The sequence below is a fragment of the Moschus berezovskii genome, chromosome 8 (assembly GCF_049115385.1).
Source record: "Moschus berezovskii isolate FMDL1 chromosome 8, NW_MosBer_1.0, whole genome shotgun sequence".
Classification (NCBI taxonomy): domain Eukaryota; kingdom Metazoa; phylum Chordata; class Mammalia; order Artiodactyla; family Moschidae; genus Moschus; species Moschus berezovskii.
This window is the reverse complement of record NC_142467.1, coordinates 104,260,626-104,282,921: the sequence shown is the minus strand read 5'-3', so window position 1 is coordinate 104,282,921 and position 22,296 is coordinate 104,260,626. Positions and strand designations below refer to the sequence as shown.

Below are 22,296 nucleotides of genomic sequence, written 5' to 3'. Positions count from 1 at the left end.
CAGTCAGTGAGTACAGGGACTTGCTGTAATAGATATATAACTCATGTAGAGTCATTGTAATTGAAAACAAGTGTTATTGGCATAGTGATTTAAAAAAAGAGTGGAGCTAGAATAGAGTCTAATGAAATATCCCTCTATGCTTTGTTTTTGGAATTCAGTATTAAAGTCAGTTGCAGATCCCTTATCAGAAACCTGGATGTTTTTTAAAATAATTTTTAGATTTCAGAACAGCTCCATGATAGTATCGCCAGCATCCCCAGCAGAATCTGGAAAAATGCCTTGCAGTTAAACCATCGATAATTCTTCAAGTGACTTGTTTAGGTAGGATAAATAAAGATGGTATAAAAATAAGTCAGCTCATAATTTGCACCAAATGAATTTTAGGAGAAAAACTTTTGCTTTTGGATTTCAGATTTGCAGATAAGGGACTGTAGATCTCCATGTCAATTTGATGGGAAAACAGTGGTTTATCGTACACATTTCTGGAAAGGAAAGTTGGACTCCTACCTCATACCATATATTAAATTCTCAAGATTTTAAATGTCGGGAAAAAAGAACAACATTTTGAAGATTGTTCACCTTGACATTAAAGGAAGCCTTCCTGAACAAGCTAGGAAACCAAGAGACCATGGAAGAGATGACTTCATAGAAATCCATACAGACAGCCCAGTGTGCATGTCAGATTTGCTGGTGGGCCAGGGAAATGCCACGGGAGGCAGCATACATTCTTTTCTCTAACCCTACAGGAAAAACATTCAACAGTGGTAACATCTAATGCTGATGGAGAGGCGGGGACAAGTACATTGTCTTAGTACAGGTGGAAGAAGCACAGCCTACAGTGTTTTTGCAGAGTACTCAGGCACTGTCACTTTAGGAAATGTGTTTAGTAGGATTAAAAGCACTAGCATGGAAGTATTTATGTTTATCCTTAATTTGGTTATCATAGCAGACATCTAAAAACGCTGTTAAGTTTGCTCAGTTGGGAGACTTTCTGGTGTGTCCATCCATGCACCTAGAGGGAGAAGGATAGTGTGTCAGCGAGTAAGATGTAGTAGTATCCTAATTGTGCATCTATTTTTTAAATTCATAAAATTTTTATTCCACATTATACTTGGATTATTCATAAAAATCTCATAAGACATTAAACAAAGCCATCATCTCAAGTTATTTCCATGTTAACTATTTTTTTTACAGCACATGCATGTTGGGCAAGAATATTTTAAATATTACAAAAGCAAAAACCATAAAATTTAAACGTGAGATTTTTGTTTTATTGCTGTGCTTGATATACATGAAGTAATAGATATCAAGCAGTTCACTTTTACTGCATCTTTGTATATTTGTTCTTGAGTTACCTGAATACAAAGAACATGAGTGTAGCAGAAGTAACGAAAGCAAACAGCTGGTGACTTTACAAATGATGGAATGTGACACGTTTATACCCTTATCCAGAGAAAATTGAGTTGCAGCTAAAGGAACACTTCAGTAGCTGTAGTCAACGGTGTGTGCATTGAGAGTGCGTTCCACAGATAACACATGATTTAACATATCATACCCACGGGATGTCCATTTCTGCTGCAGCCTTGTAAGTGCTCCAGAGTTTAAAGTACCCGCAGCTACACCAGTTATCCTTTTATTCCCCACCAGGGGAAAACAGTATGTAGGCAGTTTTCTTCTGTGCATCTTTAGCTTGTTTCATTTTGAGCATACATGAGGACTGTTTTCCCAAGTAAAAAAGAAAAAAAGATGAAGGCGGGGAAAGGGAATAGAAACGGACAAGGTGAAGTGGTTTTCTGAAACGTGATGTAAAGAGTCGGCTAGGGTTGAGTCGAGGTCCCCCGAAGGTCAGCTTCCCCACCCTCCAAAAATAGCTTTACTTTTCTTTTCTCTTGTGTTTATGGCTTTATACTTAATGATGGAAGTGAGAGTTGCCTTCACTCACGGAGAAAATCATGTAGCATTTTGGTATAAATCCTTCCAGCCACTGGCATGCTCCGCACTCTGTCCGATCACACATCTTACGCCAGGGGAGAGAGAAGCCCTGTTTTAAGACTGCATGGTGTTCTTCTGAATGTCTGGTTTATGTAACCACTTTTCCACTGAAGAACACTGAGGTGCTTTCCGGTATTTCACCTCTGCAACCAGTGTGCTTGCATGTTCCCAATTTTAAACTTAGGCTAGACTCCCGGGAAGAACTGCTGAGAAAAATTTTTACTTTTGATTATTGTTCAGTCGCTGAGTCATGTCCAACTCTTTGCGACCTCATGGACTGCAGCATGCTAGGCTTCCCTGTCATTTACTATCTCCTGGAGTTGCACAGACTCGTGTCCATTGAGTCATTGATGCCATCCAACCATCTCATCCTCTGTCGCCCTCAATCTTTCACAGCATCAGGATCTTTACCAATGAGTTCTATCAAAATGATTTTTCAGAAAATAAACACTTAAAAAAAAAAAAAGAAAATAAACACTGAGCCTCTCACCAAGAGTGTGTCTGTTTTCAGCCTTTACATTTGAGGGTATAATTCTTTATTTTGGGAATCTTATGGATTAAAAGCATGTATATCACTTAAGGGCTTTCCTGGTGGCTCAGATCGTAAAGAATCTGCCAGCAATGTGGGAGACCTGGTTTCAGTCCCTGGGTCGGGAAGATCCCCTGGAGAAGGGAATGGCAACCCACTCCAATATTCTTGTCTGGAGAATCCCATAGACAGAGGAGCCTGACGGGGCTACAGTCCATGGGGTCGCAAAGAGTCGGAGACGACTGAACAATTAGCACTCTCATATCACTTAAACATACTGTGACATTCTTTTCCTGCTTTTATATCCTCCCTGTTTCTCCTGCAGAGTTGTGTGTGTTTTAGGGCAGTGGCCCTCTTGTTAGGAGTTGCACATTTGGTTTTTAGTAGGTTTGTTCATTGCTTATAAATTTTTAGGTAAGCAAATCAGATCCCTGCAGTACAGCTGTAAAGACATATGACTTTAATCAGTTACAGTAAGTATGGCGTGGAAAGATGGACCATTGGAGCAAAGATCAAGTCGGGTCGTGGCTCCATGCTTGTAGAGTGAACCCACGCTTGTAGTCAAGGGTCCACTTACAGACCTAACGCAGGCTGGTTGTAGTCATTGGCATTGCTGGGTCCCGAGGTGGAGAGGTGTGCGGGTGTGTGCGGGCTCTACCCGACCCCGCGGTTTGAGGGTGGGAGGCTCCTTTGGAATGCCTGGGTCAGCCTCTGCAGCCCTGCCTGCCTTGCCCGCAGCTCATGATGGAGCAGTCCAAGAAGTCCTCGCTCATGGTGGCTCGCAGCATCCTAAACAACAAGCTAATCAGTAAGAAGCTGGAGCGCTATCTGAAGGTGAGGTGCACGCCCCTGGCACGCCGGCCCAGTCCCCAGCTGCGACCCCGCGGGTTCTCCCTTTCATGTCGCGCCCCTCTCCGCAGGGTGAGAACCCTTTCACTGACAGCCCAGAGGAGGAGAAGGAGGAGACCGAGGGAGGTGCCCTTGATGAGGGGGCGCTGGTCGAAGCGGCCGGGGTCGCGGAGGCTGCAGCGGGCGCGCCGGCGCAGCCCCCAGTGCCTCCAGAGCCAATACCCGGGGCCGCGTCCCCGCCCCCGCCCCCGCCCCCGGAGGAGGACGAGGAGGCCGTGCCCCTACTGGGCGGGGCGCTGGAGCGCCAGATCCGAGGCATCCCGGGCCTTGACGTGGAGGCTGACGACGACGAGGAGGAGGGAGGAGGAGGCGCTCCGTGACTCGGGGCGGGCGGGGCCCGCGTGGCCGAGGCTGGAAGCTGAGTCTAATAAAAGTTCTTCCCATCCCACCTCGTCGTCGTCTTTTGTCTGTGTGCTGCACGGTCCAGGGTGTCCAGGCCTCACCGTTGGGTTGTGTGTGTCTGCGAGTGGGACCTGGGGCTGTTGGGTTGCGCCTGCGCATTGGCGGCGAGAAGGGATACGCCTGCGAGCGGTGAGGCACAGCGGACAGGAGCAAAACTAGCAAGCTACGAACACCGACCCGGAACAACCGTAAGGCCAGCCGGGGTGATAAAGGAGGGCCCGCCGTGAACTACGGCCAATGGTATCGCGTAGCAGGGGTGACGTAGGCGCCCGGTCTACCAGTAGAGGACGGCGGGAAGTGCGTTGAGCGCATGCGTCCTGTGCTAGCCTAGAAAAAGGAGCTGCTTGGCGGGCGGAGCTGAAGACATGGATCAGGGCTACGGAGGTTGGTGTGGTCAACTCTGCGGGGTGGGGCGGGAAGGTGGTGTCCGGGCACAGTTCGGACGCCGTGCTGGGGGCCGCGGGCCGAAGACTACACCCGAGCGCGGTTACCGTAGTTCGGTCTTGTGGAGAGGCGGCCGGGGCGCGCGCGCGCAGCTCATTGGACCTCGGCCCTGTCGTTCCCGGGGCGCTGCGTGCGGATTGGCCGACGGGGCCTGAGGACGTTGGCCGAGTTCGGCAGGCCGACGCTGGGGCGGGCTTCGGGGGGCGCTTCAGGCAGTCGGGGCCGTTTCAGTTTTTCAGCCCCGGCTGGGTCGGCCGGGCCCTGCCGAACCCTACCCTTCGCAGGCCCGGTGTCCCTTTTGGAAGACGCCACAAAATGGCGGCGCCGGGGGGCGGAGCTATGGCGGGAGCTCATGGGGCGCGAGGTCTGCGGTCTGCGACCGAGACGGGACCGCTGCGTCTTCCCGGGCTGTCGTGCCTGCCTGTCTGGGAACCTGCGGGGTTGGCTGGGGCATCCGTGCGGCAGAGGAGGCCTGGGGCGCTGGTCCCGAAGGCCGTGTGGACGGCGCAGGTTCGGACCCATTGCCGCCAGCCGGGCGGTGCAGAGCGGCGGGGCCTAGTGCAGCCTCTACAGTGATCAGCCTCACTGGGCGCCTGTCGCGGACCTGGCTCATGCACATCTGGGACAAGACACTGAGGGTCAGATGCGGGGTAGCTTCTTGATCAAAGCCTGGAAACCCGATGTGCTCTGGGGTCGTGACAGACTGGTGGTTCTCCTAAAGGTTGTCTTCTGTGGTGGCCTGGAGACGCCAGAGGGGCTGTGTGAGGTGGAAAGTGCCCTTTACCCACTTGGATTTCGGGGCCTGCGGCAGGACGGACCTCGAGCGACCTGCTCTGTCTCTGGAATCTGAGCCTCCTAGGAGGCCTTTGCTGCGTGCTGGGAAGCCGCGTTTCCCTGCAGGGAACAGTTGAAATATGAAGGACTGGGCTTGACCCGGCGCGGATCTCTGTCTGGGCTTATGAGGTTCAGACACAGGCGATCAGATCTTGGCTGCCGCAGGGAAGGCGCGTGTTTTGAAAGGTGGCAGTATTAGCAGGAGGCCAGCAGCAGAAATTGCAGAGAAGCAGAAAGGTCTTGGTGTGCTTGGGTGGCTCCAAGGTCGTTGACTGGTTCAGCCTGGTTCTCCGATCTTTTCTGCAGTCTGACTGAATCTCACCATTTTTTGCCTGCCTCCCTAACCAGATCTTACCGCTAGTAGTAATCCTGCCTTACCTGTGCTCTTAGCTTAGAGGGGTTACACCCTGCTCCCATTCCTACCTACCAAAAACGTTTTCAGGTCGGTCTGGGTGCAGCTTTTCCACCGAGAGTTATTTCCTGAGACTTGTTGGTGTTTAAGAGTTGCTCGTTGCTCCGTCGGAGGTACCTCATCTGGCTCCAGGTCCTCCTCTTCCTGCTCCTCAACATATTCTTGGGCAAGTGGCTTATCCTCTGGAGCCCCTGTGTGCAGCATAGTGAACAGTACCTATTTCAAGGCTCTTGCGGTCATGTGAACGGCTTATGCTGCTTAGTTAGACCAGTGCCACAGAGTTGATCAAGTTGCTGTTAGAATCACTACTCTGCTTTTCTGCTGCACAGACATGGAAATCTGTGTGCCGGAAGATAACCTTCAGCAGGGTGACTTCAGTTCAAGTCCCATATCGTCTGAGCCTTAGCTCCCTAGCTCCCTCTGAATGGCATTCTGGGATCAGTAGCTGAGGGTCAGTCTCGTGTGGGCATACAGTAGGCATTCATCTAACGGTTTGGATTGTTTTGGTAGGAACATTCGTGCTTAGTCTAAGTCAGGTCCAGCTCTTGCAACCCCATGAGCCTCAGTCCACCAGACTTTTCTGTTCGTGGGATTTTCCAGGCAAGAGTACCGGAATGAGTTGCCATTTCCTACTCCAGTCCTGGTAGGAGAAAAGGGAAGTATCTGAGAGGGAGGAGGCTTTGCAGAGGTGAAGTCTTTTGGCAGGTGTGAATGGTTGCCTGTGCCCAGCTCAGTGCCAGACTGGACACACAGATGAAGAGGGACCAGATAGATGCTGTCATGGGAGTGTCCAGAGGGGCAGGGGGAGCCCCCACAGAGAGGAATGCCATCTGATGCCTTAGGACCAGGCTGAAGCCCTGGGACTTCAAGGCCCAGGGGAGCATTGGAGAGTTAGAGTCAAAAGAAGAGGCACAGCTCTTCTCTCCAGATAATCAAAGTTTGTTCCCAGTCTTGAGGTTCTTACAGCTGCTTGAGGGGGCTGGGGGTGGAGACTGTGTCCTAATGGTGAGTGAGCTGGTAGCTAGTCCTGTGTCTTCCTCAGTTGTGGGTTGAGGCTTAGGTCAAGGTCCCTCAGCAGGCAATGGACCACAATGGCCAGGAGGCACATCCCCTTCCTTTTTTCTGCTTTGGCCTCAGGCATGTGGAGTGTGATAATCCAAAAGCCAGCTGTGGGATGACTTTTAGGGCGACATTGTTGCGGTTGTGCTGCCTTCTTGTAAGGCTGACACTCATCTCCTTCAAGGAGATTCCTTTATGCTCCTCAGAAGCACTTGTTCTGTGGTGTGACAAATATGACTAACTCACAAATATGTTCACAGGTTACGGGGCTTGGAGTGCTGGACCTACCAACACCCAGGGTAAGTGGGACCTGCTTGTCAGGGAGGCATGGGCTGCCCCACCCCACCCCACCCCTGCCAGCACTAGCATGAACGGAACTGGAACCAGGAAGCCTTTTTTGTAAAGGGCCAGATAGTAAATGTTTTGACTTTGCAGGCTACATAGTCTCTATAGTGCAGAAGCCACCATAGACAGTTTATGAACAAGTAGGTAAGACTGTGTGCCAATAATGTTTACATAAAGACACTGAAATTTGCATACCATGTGATTTCCATTATGTTATCAGACAGTCAGTTTTTGTTGTTTTGTCTTAAGTAAATAGTTGAGGGTATAACCAAAGATTTTTATAAGCAATACTTTTCAGTAGTTTAAGACTTAGGGGATTGATCAGCTAGTACATGGAACTTCATATGCGCACCCACAGCCTATCTGCGACCCAGGCATTATTCCCTTTACTATTGTAGTTAGCGGACTGTGTTACAGTTTATAAGCCAGTGTTCATACAATGTATGGTCTGTAGTTTACATTAGTTTTTACTTTGTTACATAGCTTTGTGAGTTTTGACAGATATAAAAACGTGTCCTTTGTCAGAATTTGCACGTTATGAAGTATCATTTCAACTTTTCTTGTTTGTTTGTTCCCCAACCATTTAAAAACATAAAACCCATTCTTAGCTTGTGGGCCCTACAAAAACAGGGCTGTGGACTAGATTTGGCCCTGGGCCCGTTCATGGACCCTGCTCAGGAGTCCCTATCATGGTGCTAAGTGTGTTTGAAGAACTAGAATGTGCTGTCTGGTGGGCGAGGTTTTCTGCTTTTTGCCAGCATTTGTTCCAGGGGATTGATTGAAGGTCTCCTTTGTTTTCTGAGTCTGGAACTTGGCCCTTGCACTACTGGCAGCTGGATCGCTTTTGAGTCACTTTTCCACCCATCACCTAGTTTCTCAGCAGGAGGCCTTCTGTGTTACTCAGGCACACGCTGTCCCTTGCTCAGCTGAACTGGGGACATGATTTTCCACCAGTGCGCTCCGTGCTGTTGGCGGTGCCTGAGATCTGGTGCCTGGTGAAAACTGGTGCGTTAGAACGACTATGCCTGGGGACCTGGCCTGGACAGCCTCTTCGCTACTGGCCCACGCTGGACGCTTCCTGGAAAAAGACTGTAGTGTCCTTTCTGTTGCCCTAATGGACGGCTTCCTTAGGAGAGATGCCCTGGTTATGCTTAGCTGAGCATTTCTGTAGGAAATGAGTTTTACAGCTAGTGGACCCCACCTTTCCTGACCTCAGTGGGCAACAAAGGGTGCCTCCTTGCAGCACTGACCTTAGCCACCCCCAGCTCTGGCCCTGTGGAGAGTGGAGTGAGGTGACGACTGTCTTTCAGCATCTAGGCTGGGGTGGGGTGAGGAACTGTGTCTTAGATGCCTTCATTTTGTAAACCAAAACCTTGTATGTTTTTGTTTCTTCTAATCTAAGGTACATATGGAACTGGTGTGGCCAGCTGGCAAGGTACGCCCTTCTAAGGGTCTATGGGTGGGTAAGTAGGCCTCTGACCAGCTACCTAGAGGGGCTGGGGTGCAGGGACCCTCATCTCCCATCCTTGGTATGCTCATGGTTGTCCTGACGGCTCAGCAGACTGGGTCTGAGATATGGAGGAGGGCTGGGGGCAGGCCTCTGAGGGAGCTTGCTGGAGGTAGCGGGTAGGGAGGGTTGTGATGGTGGTCTGCTCTTTGGTGGGTCCGTCAGTCTTCCAACTGCCAGCTCCTGGGCTCTCTGGCTTTGGATGAGAAGCAAGTCTTATGATTCGGTATAGAAAACCCACTGCTCAGAGTTGAGGCCATGCCCTCCTGTCGCCTGTTGGCAGGTGACGTGTGCAGTGCTGGGGCAGTGGCAGCAGCCCTTAGTCCCAGGACCCTCTTCCTTCTCCACAGGCGGTGGGGGCTCCTTGCCTGACTTGTCCCCCAGGGACTGGTCTTGAAGCTGCTGAGATCTGACTTATCTCTTCCTCCCTCCATCAGGTTATGAAAATTACAATTACTATGGTGCCCAGAACACCAGCGTCACCACAGGAGCAACTTACAGCTACGGCCCAGCCTCATGGGAGGCCACCAAGGCCAGCGACAGCCTGGCGCCTGGGGGCCCTGCCATGCACATGGCTTCTTACGGCCCAGAACCATGCACTGACAGTTCTGACTCTCTCATCGCCAAGATCAACCAGCGTTTGGACATGATGTCCAAGGAAGGAGGAAGGGGCGGGAGCAGCGGCGGTGGGGAGGGCATGCAGGACCGGGAGAGGTGATTATAGACCTGAGCACTTCTTGGGGTCCCGCGTGCCCCACTTAGTATAGAGGGAGTGGGCACCTGCTCATCCTGGGAGGGCTCTTCCCCAGCTCCCTCCTCAGTGTAGGGCAGATAAGTTAAGCCTTTGTTGGGGCAGAGGCATTTGGTAGGACTTGCTGGTTTCCTGGGTGGTGGGTCTTAGGGCATGCCTGTTAGCTCAGGCACCCAGCATCTTCTCCCGGTTCCTGTGGCCAGGGTTTCACTCCCCTTGCTCAGTAGTGTTTCAAAGGGGTTTGGCCTGTCTTACTTTGTGAGCATCTCAGAGGGGTGGCGGTTTGGTTTTGCTGCTCTGAATGTAGGGGGTGTGCTTTGCAGGCGGCATTGAGGCCGTGCCTGGACAGTGTGGTGATGGGTTGTGCTTTCTTTGCAGCTCCTTTCGCTTCCAGTCGTTTGAGTCCTATGATTCCAGGCCTTGCCTGCCTGAGCACAATCCCTATCGCCCCAGCTACAGCTACGACTATGACTTTGACCTGGGGCCAGACCGCAATGGTGGCTTTGGTGGTCAGTACAGTGATTGCCGGGACCCAACCCGTGAGCGGGGCTCCCTCGATGGCTTCATGCGGGGCCGTGGCCAGGGCCGCTTCCAGGACCAGAGCAACCCCAGCACATTTATGCGCGGAGACCCCTTCATGCCACCTGCAGCCTCTTCTGAGCCTCTTTCTACTCCGTGGACAGAGATGAACTTTGTGGGTGGACGGGGCCTTGGAGGCCCCTCCCCCAGCAGACCCCCGCCTTCCCTCTTCTCCCAGTCCATGGCCCCTGACTTTGGCATGATGGGCATGCAGGGGGCAGGTGGTTATGACAACTCTGTGCCCTATGGCTGTGGCCGGTCACAGACCCGGATAAGAGACCAGGTAAGCCTTTGCCAAGTTCTAACCTTCCTTGTTTGCATTTCTTTTTATATGTTTGTCTTTAAAGTATCTTGTAGGTCTTACTAGACCTTATGTCACATTTTTAAAGTGCAGTTCAACGTCTAGTGAAAATGTACAGAATTTTGCAACCTTCACTACTATATAATTAAGAGTGTTTCCATCATCCCAGAAAGAAACCTGTTATTAGCAGTCATTTCGTCTTCTCTCCCCCAACCCATGGCAACAGCTAATCTAGCTTTTGTCTCTCTACATGTCCTTCTGGACATTTCATATGAATGCAGTCGTGTCATCTGTGGCCGTTTGTGTCTGGCTTCTTTGACTCAGTGTAGAGTTTTCATGTCTTGGCGGTGGGGAGGGGGGGGAGGGTGGGGGAGGCTCCCACCGTGGGATCTCCCTTTGCTTTCTGAAAGCACTTGTCCGCCCCTGTTCTCTGGCCTTACAACTCCTTTGTTCTTCACTGCCCTGGGGACAAATGGGGACCCTCAGAGTAAGCAATACAGGGGAGTGTGCTTCTGTTTGCAGCCTCGGCGGAGAGGGTTCAGTCGCTGCGGCCCAGAAAGCTTGGGCAGGAAACGGAAGCAGCTGCAGATTTATGACGAGCCTGACACCAAACAAGCTCGAGCTGACAGTGAAGGAGATTTTTCTGAAAACGGTATGCCCTGGGGCCAGTAGGCCAGGATGGCCATAAGATTGGGTCAGTTGCATGTTCGGTGTTCTGCCTGCCTGTCTGGACAGCGCACACAGGGGAACTCAATGACGCGTGTCACTCACACTCCCACAGTCCCCACTGTAGTCAGGATGGGCACAGTCACTCTGGACAGTGAGTTTGGGGAGTGAAAACAGGGAGTGGGCCCGCTGCCAAGGGGCTGACTTTCTTTATTCCTTTGTGTTTGGTAGATGATGGAGCTGGTGACTTCCGGTCAGGAGATGAAGAATTCAGGGGTGTAAGTTCGCCTTTATCGATCAACCTCCAGTGTCTCTAGTGTGGGATTTCTTTCTTTAGCGTCTTCCTCACAGAGAGGCAGGAACAGCTGCTGTGGTAGATTCAACTCCACCTCATGAGTTGATTTAATAATCAGACTTGCAACTCGGTTTCTGAGAGTTTTCCACTTGAAACAATCCTTGTTTTCCTGAAAACGTTCCCAGCCCTCTCCCCAGCCATTCCTAGGTCCTCACAGTGATGTGCCTGGCTGCCACATGGTAACTGCAGTGGCCACATAGGCTGAGGCTTTTAAATAGGCACTGAAGACTCATTTGCTACCAGCTCTATGCTGGTGCCGAGTTGCATCCCTGTCCTTCAGCTCTTAAAACCAGTCATGGGAGATGGGTGTCAGAGGCTGGCTCTTAGCCAGGACCAGGCACAAGCACCTGGGGTGCAAGCCTTTGCCGCCTCCTGCAAACTCTGATCCAAGTCTGGGGCAGGACCTGGAAATCTGGGTGTATGAAGCTTCATGAGGGGCTTCTGACGGTCAGATGAGGTTGTGAGAGGGGAGGAAGGCCCTGGGTACGGTGACTTTTCCGCTCTTCTGATTGTCTTGCTCGTCCCCGGTCTAGGTTGTTTAGGTCCTGAGCCTGTATACCTGCTGATAGATCAGCTTGATGTCTAGGGAATGGGTTCAGTTACACGAGTTTTTATCTCTGCCTGACTTGTTATAATCTTTGGTAGATGTAAACAAGTAGCTGGGAAATGTCGTAAAGCCCATGTTCAGTAGAGAGTGCTAGGACCAGCTCTTTCTACAAACCGGGGTTTCTTGACATTGTGATGGATGAACTTTTGGTATTCCCACATGCAGAACTGAGCATTTGCCAGAGGTAGTTCTCTAGCTTTAGAAAGAACTGAAAGCTGGTCTGTGTCTTTAATTTAAAAAAAGCAAGTTAGTTGTTAGCACAGAATCTCAGAAGGCAAGCAGGACTAGTGACAGGACACTCGGGCTCCATCCCATGGCCCTGGGACTGGTTCTGATACGTTGTGGCTGTGTTTCTGGTGGCAGAGTGACCACCAGGTGGTGTCAGGGAGCTTGGTTGGTTGTGGAGAGTTCTGGAAATTCCACCTCAAGTGTGACTTTGTGCCCTTTTTCAGGAGGACGAATTCTTTGACTCCGGAAGGCAGAGAGGTAGGCATCCCACAGCATCCCTCTGAGCTATCTTGTGTCCGCCCAGCTGCCCTGCACTCACTGCCCAACGCCCAGCCCAGCTGGGCTTCTGAGCAAGGTTGGAAGAGAGGCTGGAGGCTCAGGGCAGAAGAGGGGCCGTGACTGCCAGGTGGGCCTTGGCCTTGCCACTCGCTCTGAGGCTTTGCCTTGGTGTTTGCAGCAACACTTGCTGGAAATAGGTCTGCTTGCCTCACTCAGTGCAGGCCCTGGAGGCAGGGGGAGCTCATCTCTGGGTGTCTGCAGTAGCTCGAAGTGGTAGGGAAGAGAGAGTCTCAGAAATGGAAGAGAGATAAGAAAAGGCACCCTCCAGCCTGTCTTCTCTGTTCCCCCTTTGTCCTGTGCAGGTCCCTGTACTGTTTTCTCCTGGGCTTCATTCTGTCCAAAGCTCCCTTGCTTGCCAGGCCAGGGCCATGCTTTTGGCCTCTGTGGTGGGGACACTGGCACAGTGTGGGGCAGAGATCAGATGTCTGCCTGGGAGGGGAGAAGGGGGTGGGGGGGCTTGGATCCTCCAGAGGCAGTCACTGCTCAGCAGGTCCCAGCAGTTCCCGTGTGAGAGACTTAAGAGTCCCAAATAAGTGGCAAGAACAGAGCAACGTTAAGCCCTTTAGGAAGGGCATGGAGAGGCAGCCACTTATTTCCTGTTCCCGTGGGTATGTCCATAGCTGGTTTCCCACAGGCTGCTCTCATAAATTATGAAGGCCCTGACTTAGATGCTCCTTCTCTTCCGTGTTCAGGTTTAGCCCACTCTCTGAGGTCCTCCTGCCCTGTTTATTGAAGCAGTTACATCCATAGCATGGGGCCACACAGAGCAGTTTGCAGCTCGTGCAGCGGGGTAAATGCTAAAGCAAAGGTGACATGTTTATTGCGCGCAGGTCCTGCTGCCTACCCGGGATGACTTTGCTATTAAACAGCAGTAATAGTTTCAGGCAGTGACCTCTTGCCAAAAATCCCACACGCCCTTTTGAGAGGCTTCTGAGCAGCGCACGCCGGTCGCCATCTTCGTGGGACAGTCTCGTGACTGGCATCAGGGGTAGGGGTTACAGTTCAGATGCTTATCCAACCTTGTTTCAGCGTCCGGCCCTGGCCCTGAGCTGCGGTGAGGCAGCCTGGCCCAGGCTGCACCTCTGGGCTGCACGGCTCTCTCCGGAGCTCCCGCGCTGGCCCCATGGGATGGACGGAGGACCGTTTGGTCTCTTCCCATTTTTATTTCTGGGATTGCTTCCTGCATATTGCCGGGAAAGCCAGAGATTGATGGTTCTTGTGAGTGGGAGGTAGAGTCCGGGCCACCAGGGACTGTCAGACCTGCTGAGGCCCTAGTTCAGAGGAGCCAACAGGACAGTTGTCACGGCCCACCTGGAGGTGGGGCAGAGGGCGGTGGAGTGGCCAGCTTTGTTCTCTGAGGCCTTCCAGCTGCTGCCTCTTATCTGGGAAGGATTGATTCTCTGTCTCCTTGAGTAACATTGGGAGAAGACCCAATGATAGGGTGCTGGATTGGAAAAGCAAAATAGGGAAGGACAGAGCAGGTGGGCCGTGGTGTGAGTGGGGTGGGCGGGCCGTGTCCCTGGCCCATCCCAACCTTATCAGGCCCTGGGGGGGAGTGACGTGACTCCCCTGGGAACTGTTGAGGGTTCTCATCAAAGGCCCACTCTTGGGAGCCTTTGGCAGCCCCTTGCTGCCTCAGGGTGTTCTGGCCCTGCCGTGCGTGGAGGGCGCAGCAGGGCGTGGGGTATGGTGGCACAGCTGTGGCCTGTCAAAGCCCTGGTGGTCAGCACCTCTACAGGCACCTCAGAGGGTCTGGAAGGGACTTCTCTGTTGCAGGAGAGAAGGACGACGAGGACGATGAAGTAAAGAAGAGAAGGGAAAAGCAGAGAAGGCGAGATAGGATGCGAGACCGAGCAGCTGACAGGTGAGGAGTCAGAAGAGGTGGGCGCTGTCAGGGCTCTCCTGAACTCATCTGTCTCCACTCCGTAGTGTTGGGGGCGAGGGGCCTGATAAGGTTGGGACGAGCCGGGGACACGGCCTGCCCACCCCACTCACACTACCTGCTCTCTGTGTCCTTCCCTCTCTTGCTTTTCCAATCCAGCACCCTACCATCTGACTCCAGGTGTGTGTCAGGAAAGCCTTGTCAGGTCGATGGGAGACAAAACTTGGGAAGCATACTGAGTCTTATCCTTGCTGGTGTTGCTTGCCCTCCTGCAGGCCTGTGAGGAGTTCCCTTGTCTCTTGGCCGTCATCCCAGACAGGTGAAGTGTATTTAGCCGAGCTGCCAAGGCGCTGTGTGCGCCTTGTCCATATAAATCCAAACCACTTGTGGAGTTTGACATGTATAGATGCTAGCTTCAAGATTTAAAAGCAACAGTGCAAACCCCAGAGGGCATTAGTGTGAGCACACTGGGCGCCTGTCCTCATAAACCACTGGAGCAAATGGGTGAGACGGCCTTGACCAAGCTGGCTGCTTCCCTGTGCGCAGGTGCTCTTGAAGATTCGAGAGGAAATCCTTGCCCTTAAGGCTCAAGCGGGGATAATGGTTTTCCTGTGCATTAACACTCAGCAAAAGAGCAAACAGTAGAGGCTGGAAAGCAGGGTAGGAGGAGTTCAGGTATTACAGAATTCACTGAAATCTTATCTTTAAACAGATGAATGAAAAGGACGGTCATTCTAGATCTGTTTTCATGCTACAGGGGAACTGAGATGAATATTTTAAAGGAATCTTTAGACTGCCCTGGGCTTCCCTTGTGGCTCAGCTGGTAAAGAATCCGCCCACAGTGCGGGAGACCTGGATTCGATCCCTGGGTTGGGAAGATCCCCTGGAGAGGGAAAGACTACCCACTTCAGTATTCTGGCCTGGAGAATTCCATGGACAGTCCATGGGGTCGCAAATAGAGACGACTGAGCTACTTTCACTTAGACTGCCCTAGTGACTGAAGATCCTCAAAAAAAATTGGAGAAGTTGTCACAGGGGAGGTCAAGACGCAGCAGAGAAGCGGGAACCCTATATTTCTTTGGTGGCTTTCTGGCAGTTGTGCACACAGGGCCCAGAAGATTTTCCTCTTCACTCTTTCGGGGGTATCTGCAAAGACCAGGGCGTCTTGTGACACTTGTCCAGCAGAACTCTGATTTGGCGGAGGAGGATTCCTGAGTGCCACAGGGCCTCTGCTGTTAGACCCCGCGAGGAGCAGAGCTGAGGGAAGCAGCAGCCCGCTCTGGGGGTTTGGGGGTCTGTCTGTAGGGTGCTTTCCCCTTGTCATACGGCATGCATCTATCTGGTGAAATTTTGAAAGCACACAGCAAAGAAACCTCAGTTTTCATCCTTAGGTATGATGTGTCCTTCCGTTGAGTCCCATTGGAGAAATGAGATCATGTGAGTTTTGAATTTTGTGAGATCATTGGGAATTCTGTGGTACTAAATGGAGTCAGTTGTCTTTTATCTTCCAAGTGGCTGCAGACAGCAACATCTGAGAAGCTGTGGAGTTGGGTTCTAGGCCCCCAGAGCAGTGGGCTAGAGACTTAGGGAATCCACAGTTCTGAAAAGTCTCCACCTCTGTGGGCCAAAAAGAGTGGTATGGCAGTAAAGTGCTCCAGGAATCATTTTCCTGAAATGCTTGCAAGGTTGTACTCTGATTCTTATTATGGGGAAGCTCGGAGTAACTGTTACTCTGAGGCAGAGATAAGCTGGTTATCTGCATCACTGCTTTTTTTGTCTTCCTTCTCCAGGATTCAGTTTGCCTGTTCCGTGTGCAAGTTCCGTAGCTTTGAAGATGAAGAAATCCAGAAGCATTTGCAAAGCAAGTTTCACAGAGAGACACTGCGCTTTATAAGTACCAAGCTGCCTGAAAAGACGGTGGAATTCCTCCAGGTAAATCACACTTAGCCTCCATCATGGCGTGTCCCAGTGATCCTACAGGTTTTGGATCCCCAACAGAGAAGGGAAGCCTAAATTTGGTCAAGACTTCTTTTTCCAGAATAGCAATGTGCAGGTCCCTGAGGCAGAAGGACAGTGAGAGCTCCACTCATTGTAGTTCGCACTAATTCTGCTCATGGAGCTGCCCTGATGGCTGTCTTCCCATCCTGAGAGCAGCTGAGAGAAGGCTGTCACCACCCACCGTGGGCTTGGCAGCTGAAAAAATACCCACGTGCACCATCCCCCCTCCTCATTTCATTTGGTGCATCTTCCAACCTCTCTAGGAATACATTATAAATAGGAATAAGAAAATTGAGAAGCGGCGTCAGGAACTGATGGAGAAGGAAAGTACAAAACCAAAACCAGATCCTTTCAAAGGTGAGTTATGATCTGAGGTGGGGGGTGGGTTAGTCCGGATCACAAAGCCCAGGTCAGGGTGGCTTTAACTGTGACAGAGTGAGGACAACGGGAGTGGCGCTTAGCAAGGGAAGGGCCTCCGTTGTGGCCTAATGTAGGTGACAGCTCTGCAGGCAGCGCATCGGCGTGCTGTTTAAGCACTCTGATGTTTTTCCTCCTTATATGAGGAGAAAGGCCCGAAGGATGAGAAAAGTTGAAAATAAAGTTCCCAGGTGTGGAGGCCGTGTGTTCTGTCTCCATGCACCTGCTGGAGGGCAGGTGATGCGTGTCTCAGACTCGGTCCTAACTGAATCCTTAGGGTCACGGGGAGAAAATGTGAGCCCTAATGGGGAGTGAGTGGGAGGGAAGCATCACTTGGATGCCGACCCAAATCCCACAAGACTGCGGTGTTGTCAACAGGGATTGGCCAGGAGCACTTCTTCAAGAAAATAGAGGCTGCTCACTGCCTGGCCTGTGACATGCTGATCCCGGCGCAGCCCCAGCTCCTCCAGCGGCACCTGCACTCTGTTGACCACAATCACAACCGCCGGGTGAGTGCCCCCGTGGTGTGGGGTGGGACAAGCGGTCCTGGCTGCCAGTGCGAGGGGTTCAGCACTTTGTGTGTCTCATGTGGAAGCTAACATCTTTAGGGGCTTTTGCCATACTCCATCATTTCATGAAGTGATTGTAACATGCACCCCAGTTTCTATTAAAATGGGAGGAAAATGTGTTGCTTAAGATTGACTAAACACAGTAGCTGGAAATTTTCCTGGGTTGCGAATATTCCCTGTAAGTCACATGAGTAAATTCCCCAGTTGCTGAAAAACTGGGTTTCTTCCAAGCTGAGGCTGAGGGCCACTCACAGCACAGTGTTCTGGAGGACTCAGGGTCAGGGCTTGGTTTGATCCTTCCAGCTGATGGGGCCTGAGGCTAAATGCCAAAGTATTGGCAGTTTTTTGCTTTTTTTTTTTTTTAAATAAAGGGTCAAACTGTAAATATTACCTTTGCAAGCCATCAGGTCTCTGCATTGTTAATCCTCAAGTCTCAAGTCTGGCTGATGGGCAGAAACAGCCACAGGCCTTAAGTAAAGGAATGGGTGTGGCCGCATCTGGCCTGCAGGCTCTAGCTTGCCAAACCCTGGTTTAGCATCTCTGTGGTTAGTTTACCTGACTTCGAGATTGGAGCTACCTGCCTGCCCATCATCTCCTGGTATTACTAAAGACCAGACAAAAACCACCGTACAAACAAGGGATTATCATCTGAATGTGTTAAGCTCTAAAACAGTCAAATGTTTGCAGCATTCAGACTTTTCCTATAGAATTTACTTGTAAAGTCAGTATAACTCAGAAAACTAAAAAGAAAAAGCTTGCCCTTTTTCCCTACTGAGTCCACGTAGCTTCTGATCTGTAAATGTTTTTGTTTCTTCCTTGCTTGTACGCATGGTACTTGGACATCAGTGCTGTGCCTGTGCTTTTTAAGGCCTCAGACTTACCCCCACTGTTTCACAGACTCAGCTCTGATTCTTCTCCAGTGCTTGCTTGCTTTCATTATTGGAGCCCAGCACTTGGGAACAGGCCACACTGAAGAAAGGTGTTAGTTGCCTAGGACGAATCTCAGAACAACTCCGTGTACCCAGGCTGGTTTATGCTCTCGCTTCTCTCTGCACACCATTCTTAAAAACTCATGTTTGATTCCCTGTGTAGTTGGCTGCTGAACAGTTCAAGAAAACAAGTCTCCATGTGGCTAAGAGTGTTTTGAACAACAGACATATAGTGAAGATGCTGGAAAAATACCTCAAGGTTTGTGCTTCAGAGTCCAGTAGAGAGGAAAAGCTTTGGAAATGGAGGATGAACCAACTCTGGGTTTGGAATTCTATCCAAAGTGCAGTATTTAGTATTGCTGAGTCTTTTGAAGAATTGAGAGATGTTGGACTGTATCAGGCTTGGGGATTCCACAGTTGTGCATTCCCTGAGACTCACTGCTTGCCTGGGAACTCTGCGAAATGGCCCTGCTTGCTTAATCTGTGCAATGGTGCTGACTGTCACCATGAGAAAGCCAGGCTGTCTCTCCATAAAATAGCAACCCAAATGATGGTGAAATGCTCCCAGTAAAACAAAGACCGAAGAAAATGGCAAGTCTCCATGTAGATACTAAAACATGATTTTGCTGGCAGAGACAACCAACAATAAGATGGGGAACAGGGAGAGGGAACAGCTAACGGTGCCATAGCATCAGGAGCAGAGTAATCAAAACAAATCCCAAGGAGGATACCCTGGAGACAAGTCTGGTTGGAAGAGTTTCTGGTTCCTCCTTCGGAAGCCCATTTTGCTGAGTGCTCAGACCCATGACTTAAACATTTGGGGCTGGCAGTTAAGATTCAGCATAACCTGACTAGGACGTATTTGCCCTCCTCTCAGTTATTAATTGCCTCAGTATTTGAAGATTCATTTCATCCATAAAGGGACAGAATTTAAATAACCAGTGTAAGAACCATGACTGATCAGTGTTTTACCTTGTGGCTTGCTGCTGCTGCTAAGTCACTTCAGTCATGACCAACTCTGTACGACCCCATAGATGGCAGCCCACCAGGCTCCTCTGTCCCTGGGATTCTCCAGGCAAGAACACTGGAGTGGGTTGCCTTTTCCTTCTCCAACCTTGTGGCTTAGACAGACCTAAAGTTTCTGGAGTCAGCTGTTAACTCAAGCTTGTAAATACTTGGTTTTGTTTTGGCCCTACCTCATAGCATGTGGAATCAGTTCCCCAACCAGGAACTGAATCCAGGCCATGGCAGTGAAAGCTCAGAATCCTAAGTATGAGGCCACCAGGGAACTCCCTACACACCATTATTTTTTTGGTACATGGGATCTTAGTTTCCCCAACCAGGGATTGAACGCACGTCCCTTGTAGTGGAAGCTGGGATTCTTAACCACTGGACTGCCAGGAAAGTCCTAAACACTGTATTTTAAAACATTTTCTGATCTGCTTGTGATACTGTTTAGTAAGTCTCATTTTCTTCACTGTAAAATGGGGGTAACCTTCATGCCAGGGCTGTGTGCCTAAATGAAACTTTAGAAAGAGCCTTGGGACTTTTCCTGGTGGTCCAATGGTAAAGAATTTGCCTTCCAATGCAAGGGATGCTAGTTTGATCCCAGGTCAGAGAACTAAGATCCTACATGCCACGTGCCAAAAAACCAAAATACAAAAGAGAAGTAGTATTGTATTAGATTCAATAGACTTTAAAAATGGTCCACATTTAAAAAAAAAAAAGCCTGAGCTTCCTGTTAAAATGAGGTTTTGGGGTTTTTTTTTAATTGGGTTAAGAATATCTATGCCATTTTAAACCTTTCCTCATCATTATATGCTTGAATAACAAGTGCAAAATAGTACTCGTGAAGCTTTTCTGAGATATCTTTTCTGAGCACGTGTAGGATTGACTCACTTGATGTGATTTAAAATGTTTCTCTTGTTGACTCTGCCCATCATGAAAACATGAACTCCCAGCAGCCTGAGCCTCAGTCTCTGATTTGGACAGCTCTTTGGACCACACTAACCTGGGTTTCCTCTTCTTGGCCAGGGTGAAGACCCTTTCACCAGTGAAGCTGGTGATACAGAAATAGAAGGAGATGAGAATTTGGGAGGTGAGGATAAGGAAGAGACACCTGAGGAGGTAGCAGCCCAGGTCTTAGCTGAGGTGATTACGGCAGCAGTGAGGGCAGTAGATGGAGAAGAAGCACCTGCTGCAGAAAGTGGGGAAATGCTGGCCAAACGGGACGACCCTGCGGACACAGCTGAGGCCACTTGTGGTCCCCACCCCGAAGAAGAGACACCCTGCAGGATGGCACCTGAGAAGGGCTACACTGAAGCAGATGCTGGAGGTGAAGCTGCTGAGGCTGGAGTTGAAGTGGAAGCCATGGCAGCAGAGTCAGAAAGCACCTTGACAGTCACAGCTGCTGCAGAAGCCACAGTGGAACAGACTGATGCAGAGTCCAAAGATGCTATTCCCACACAATGATCCTCCTTTCCCTGTTTCAAGGGATATGTTGTATAATGCATTATTCCCTCCTTTGGTTTGTAAGTAGTATAGGGTATGTGATACTGGAATATTATTTTGGCGAAGAGACTCAGCCATTTCCTTCAGAAAAGTGTACCTCACAGGCTTGTCTCACAGAGTCGTGTGGCTTTCTGCCTTGGTGTGAAGGCTGCAAAAGTTGTACATTCCCCCAAGTGGCTGTGACATCTCTCTTTACACTGTAGTTGAAATAATAAAAGTTGGATAATTATACTTTGCTGATACTTTGCTTGTTAAATACAGCCACTGGCTGAATGCACCCCTTTTTATTATTTTTTTGGTCTAGGAGCAGTTCAATACTAGGATGTATCTTGCTTTATAAAGCTTTTATTGTTTTTTTAAAGTTTTAAGAATTTACTTTGACTTCGGTTTTTGATCTCTGCTTTTGTGGTACACTGTGGTGTGTGATCCTCCCCTCACAAGAGGTAGCAGAATCTTGTTAACGTGATTTGATTCTGTCACATCAGTGAATTCTCAAAGGCCTGAAGAATCTTACACGTGAACCATTGGAAGCACACCTACTTACCCTCAAGAATGAGGATATTTTGCCTAGGGCATTGTTTCCCAACCTTTAATCCTTGGTGAATCACCTTTGCAATGTTTTACCTCATTTGTGTCCCACCTCTGCATTACTTCAGGGTTCTTGTTTTTCTTTAAATTGAGTTACTTTTACTTAAATATATTTAAAAAGAAAATTTGATGTCTTGTGAATGGAAATATAAGTTGCCATAGACAGAGATCTGTGGAAAATGAAGAAACATTTTATTTTAGATAAATATTCCTTTGGAAGTTTCTGAATCTGTAAGAAAGAAAAGCTAGCATGTGTTGAAGGTTAGTAAGCAACAGTTACACTTTCATGTAATCAAAAGAATTGGAAGATAACCGCCCTTTTGAAATGGTACTCCTGGGTCTGTTGTCCTGTAAACCTTTGAACTGTCACACTTAGGAAAGCACTGGCCAGTGGGACGTTATTAGAAAAGAGGTGGTAGAGAAGAGACCGTCTGTTGTATACCAGGTGCTGGTTCATGACAAAACTTAGGTATATGCACTGCTCTCAAGCAGCCTTATTGGAGACGTGAGATGAGTATTTATGAAAAAGTCAAATGGTAGAACTAAGAACAAATAAACTGCTTAGTGAGCAAGAAGTGGTGCCTCTGAATCTTTCCTATTCATCATTCCTCAATACTGCGTTTGTTTTGTCGTTCAGTCACTAAGTTGTGTCCAACTTTCCAACCTTATGGACTGTAGCATGCCAGGCTCCCCTGTCCATCTCCCAGAGTTTGCTCAGATTCATGTCCATTGAATCGGCAATGTTATCTAACCATCTCATCCTCTTCCAGCCCCTACTTTTGCCTTCAATCTTTCCAGGATCAGGGTCTTTTCCAATGAGTCAGCTCTTTGCTTCAGGTGGCCAAAGTACTGGAGCTTCATTATCAGTCCTTCCAAGGAACATTCAGGGTTGATCTTTAGGATTGACTGGTTTGATCTTGCAGTCCAAGGGACTCCAAGAGTCTTCTCCAACACCACAGTTTGAAAGAATTCTTTCTGGTCAGCCTTGTTTATGGTCCAACTCACATCTGTACAGGACTACTGGAAAAACCATAGCTTTGACTATATGGACCTTTGTTGGCAGAGTGATGTCTGCTTTTTAATACACTAGGTTTGTCATAGATTTCCTTCTACAGAGCAAGTGCCTTTTAACTTCATGGCTGC

The 22,296-nt window shown here is 49.7% G+C and overlaps 2 protein-coding genes across 7 annotated transcripts in view; both read left to right on the top strand.

Annotated features, from left to right (window-relative positions):
- Window positions 1-3,818, top strand: part of AKAP8L (A-kinase anchoring protein 8 like) — a 33,602-nt gene extending 29,784 nt beyond the window's left edge. For 4 of the 5 annotated variants that reach the window (XM_055431292.2, XM_055431291.2, XM_055431290.2 and 1 more), the window contains 2 exons: window positions 3,260-3,355; window positions 3,442-3,818. In XM_055431292.2, the coding sequence (XP_055287267.1) occupies window positions 3,260-3,355; window positions 3,442-3,750 (405 nt within the window). In that variant the 3' untranslated portion in view covers window positions 3,751-3,818. Of the gene's footprint in view, window positions 1-3,259; window positions 3,356-3,441 lie in introns of those variants that run through there. The other variant, XR_008686553.2, reaches the window with a different exon arrangement.
- Window positions 3,819-4,111: 293 nt separating this feature from the next.
- AKAP8 (A-kinase anchoring protein 8) lies at window positions 4,112-21,728 on the top strand. Of its 2 annotated transcripts, none has more exons than XM_055431288.2 (14): window positions 4,112-4,216; window positions 6,842-6,880; window positions 8,329-8,361; window positions 8,871-9,147; window positions 9,563-10,046; window positions 10,587-10,716; window positions 10,962-11,008; window positions 12,145-12,178; window positions 14,036-14,123; window positions 15,932-16,073; window positions 16,403-16,496; window positions 16,935-17,065; window positions 18,218-18,313; window positions 20,089-21,728. In XM_055431288.2, the coding sequence occupies exons 1-14, from the start codon at window positions 4,198-4,200 to the stop codon at window positions 20,524-20,526; spliced, it is 2,052 nt and encodes a 683-aa protein (XP_055287263.1). In that variant the 5' UTR covers window positions 4,112-4,197; the 3' UTR covers window positions 20,527-21,728. The 2 variants fall into 2 exon arrangements, with proteins under 2 accessions (XP_055287263.1, XP_055287264.1); XM_055431289.2 differs by having other exon boundaries at window positions 4,125-4,216; window positions 8,329-8,389.
- Window positions 21,729-22,296: the final 568 nt, after the last annotated feature.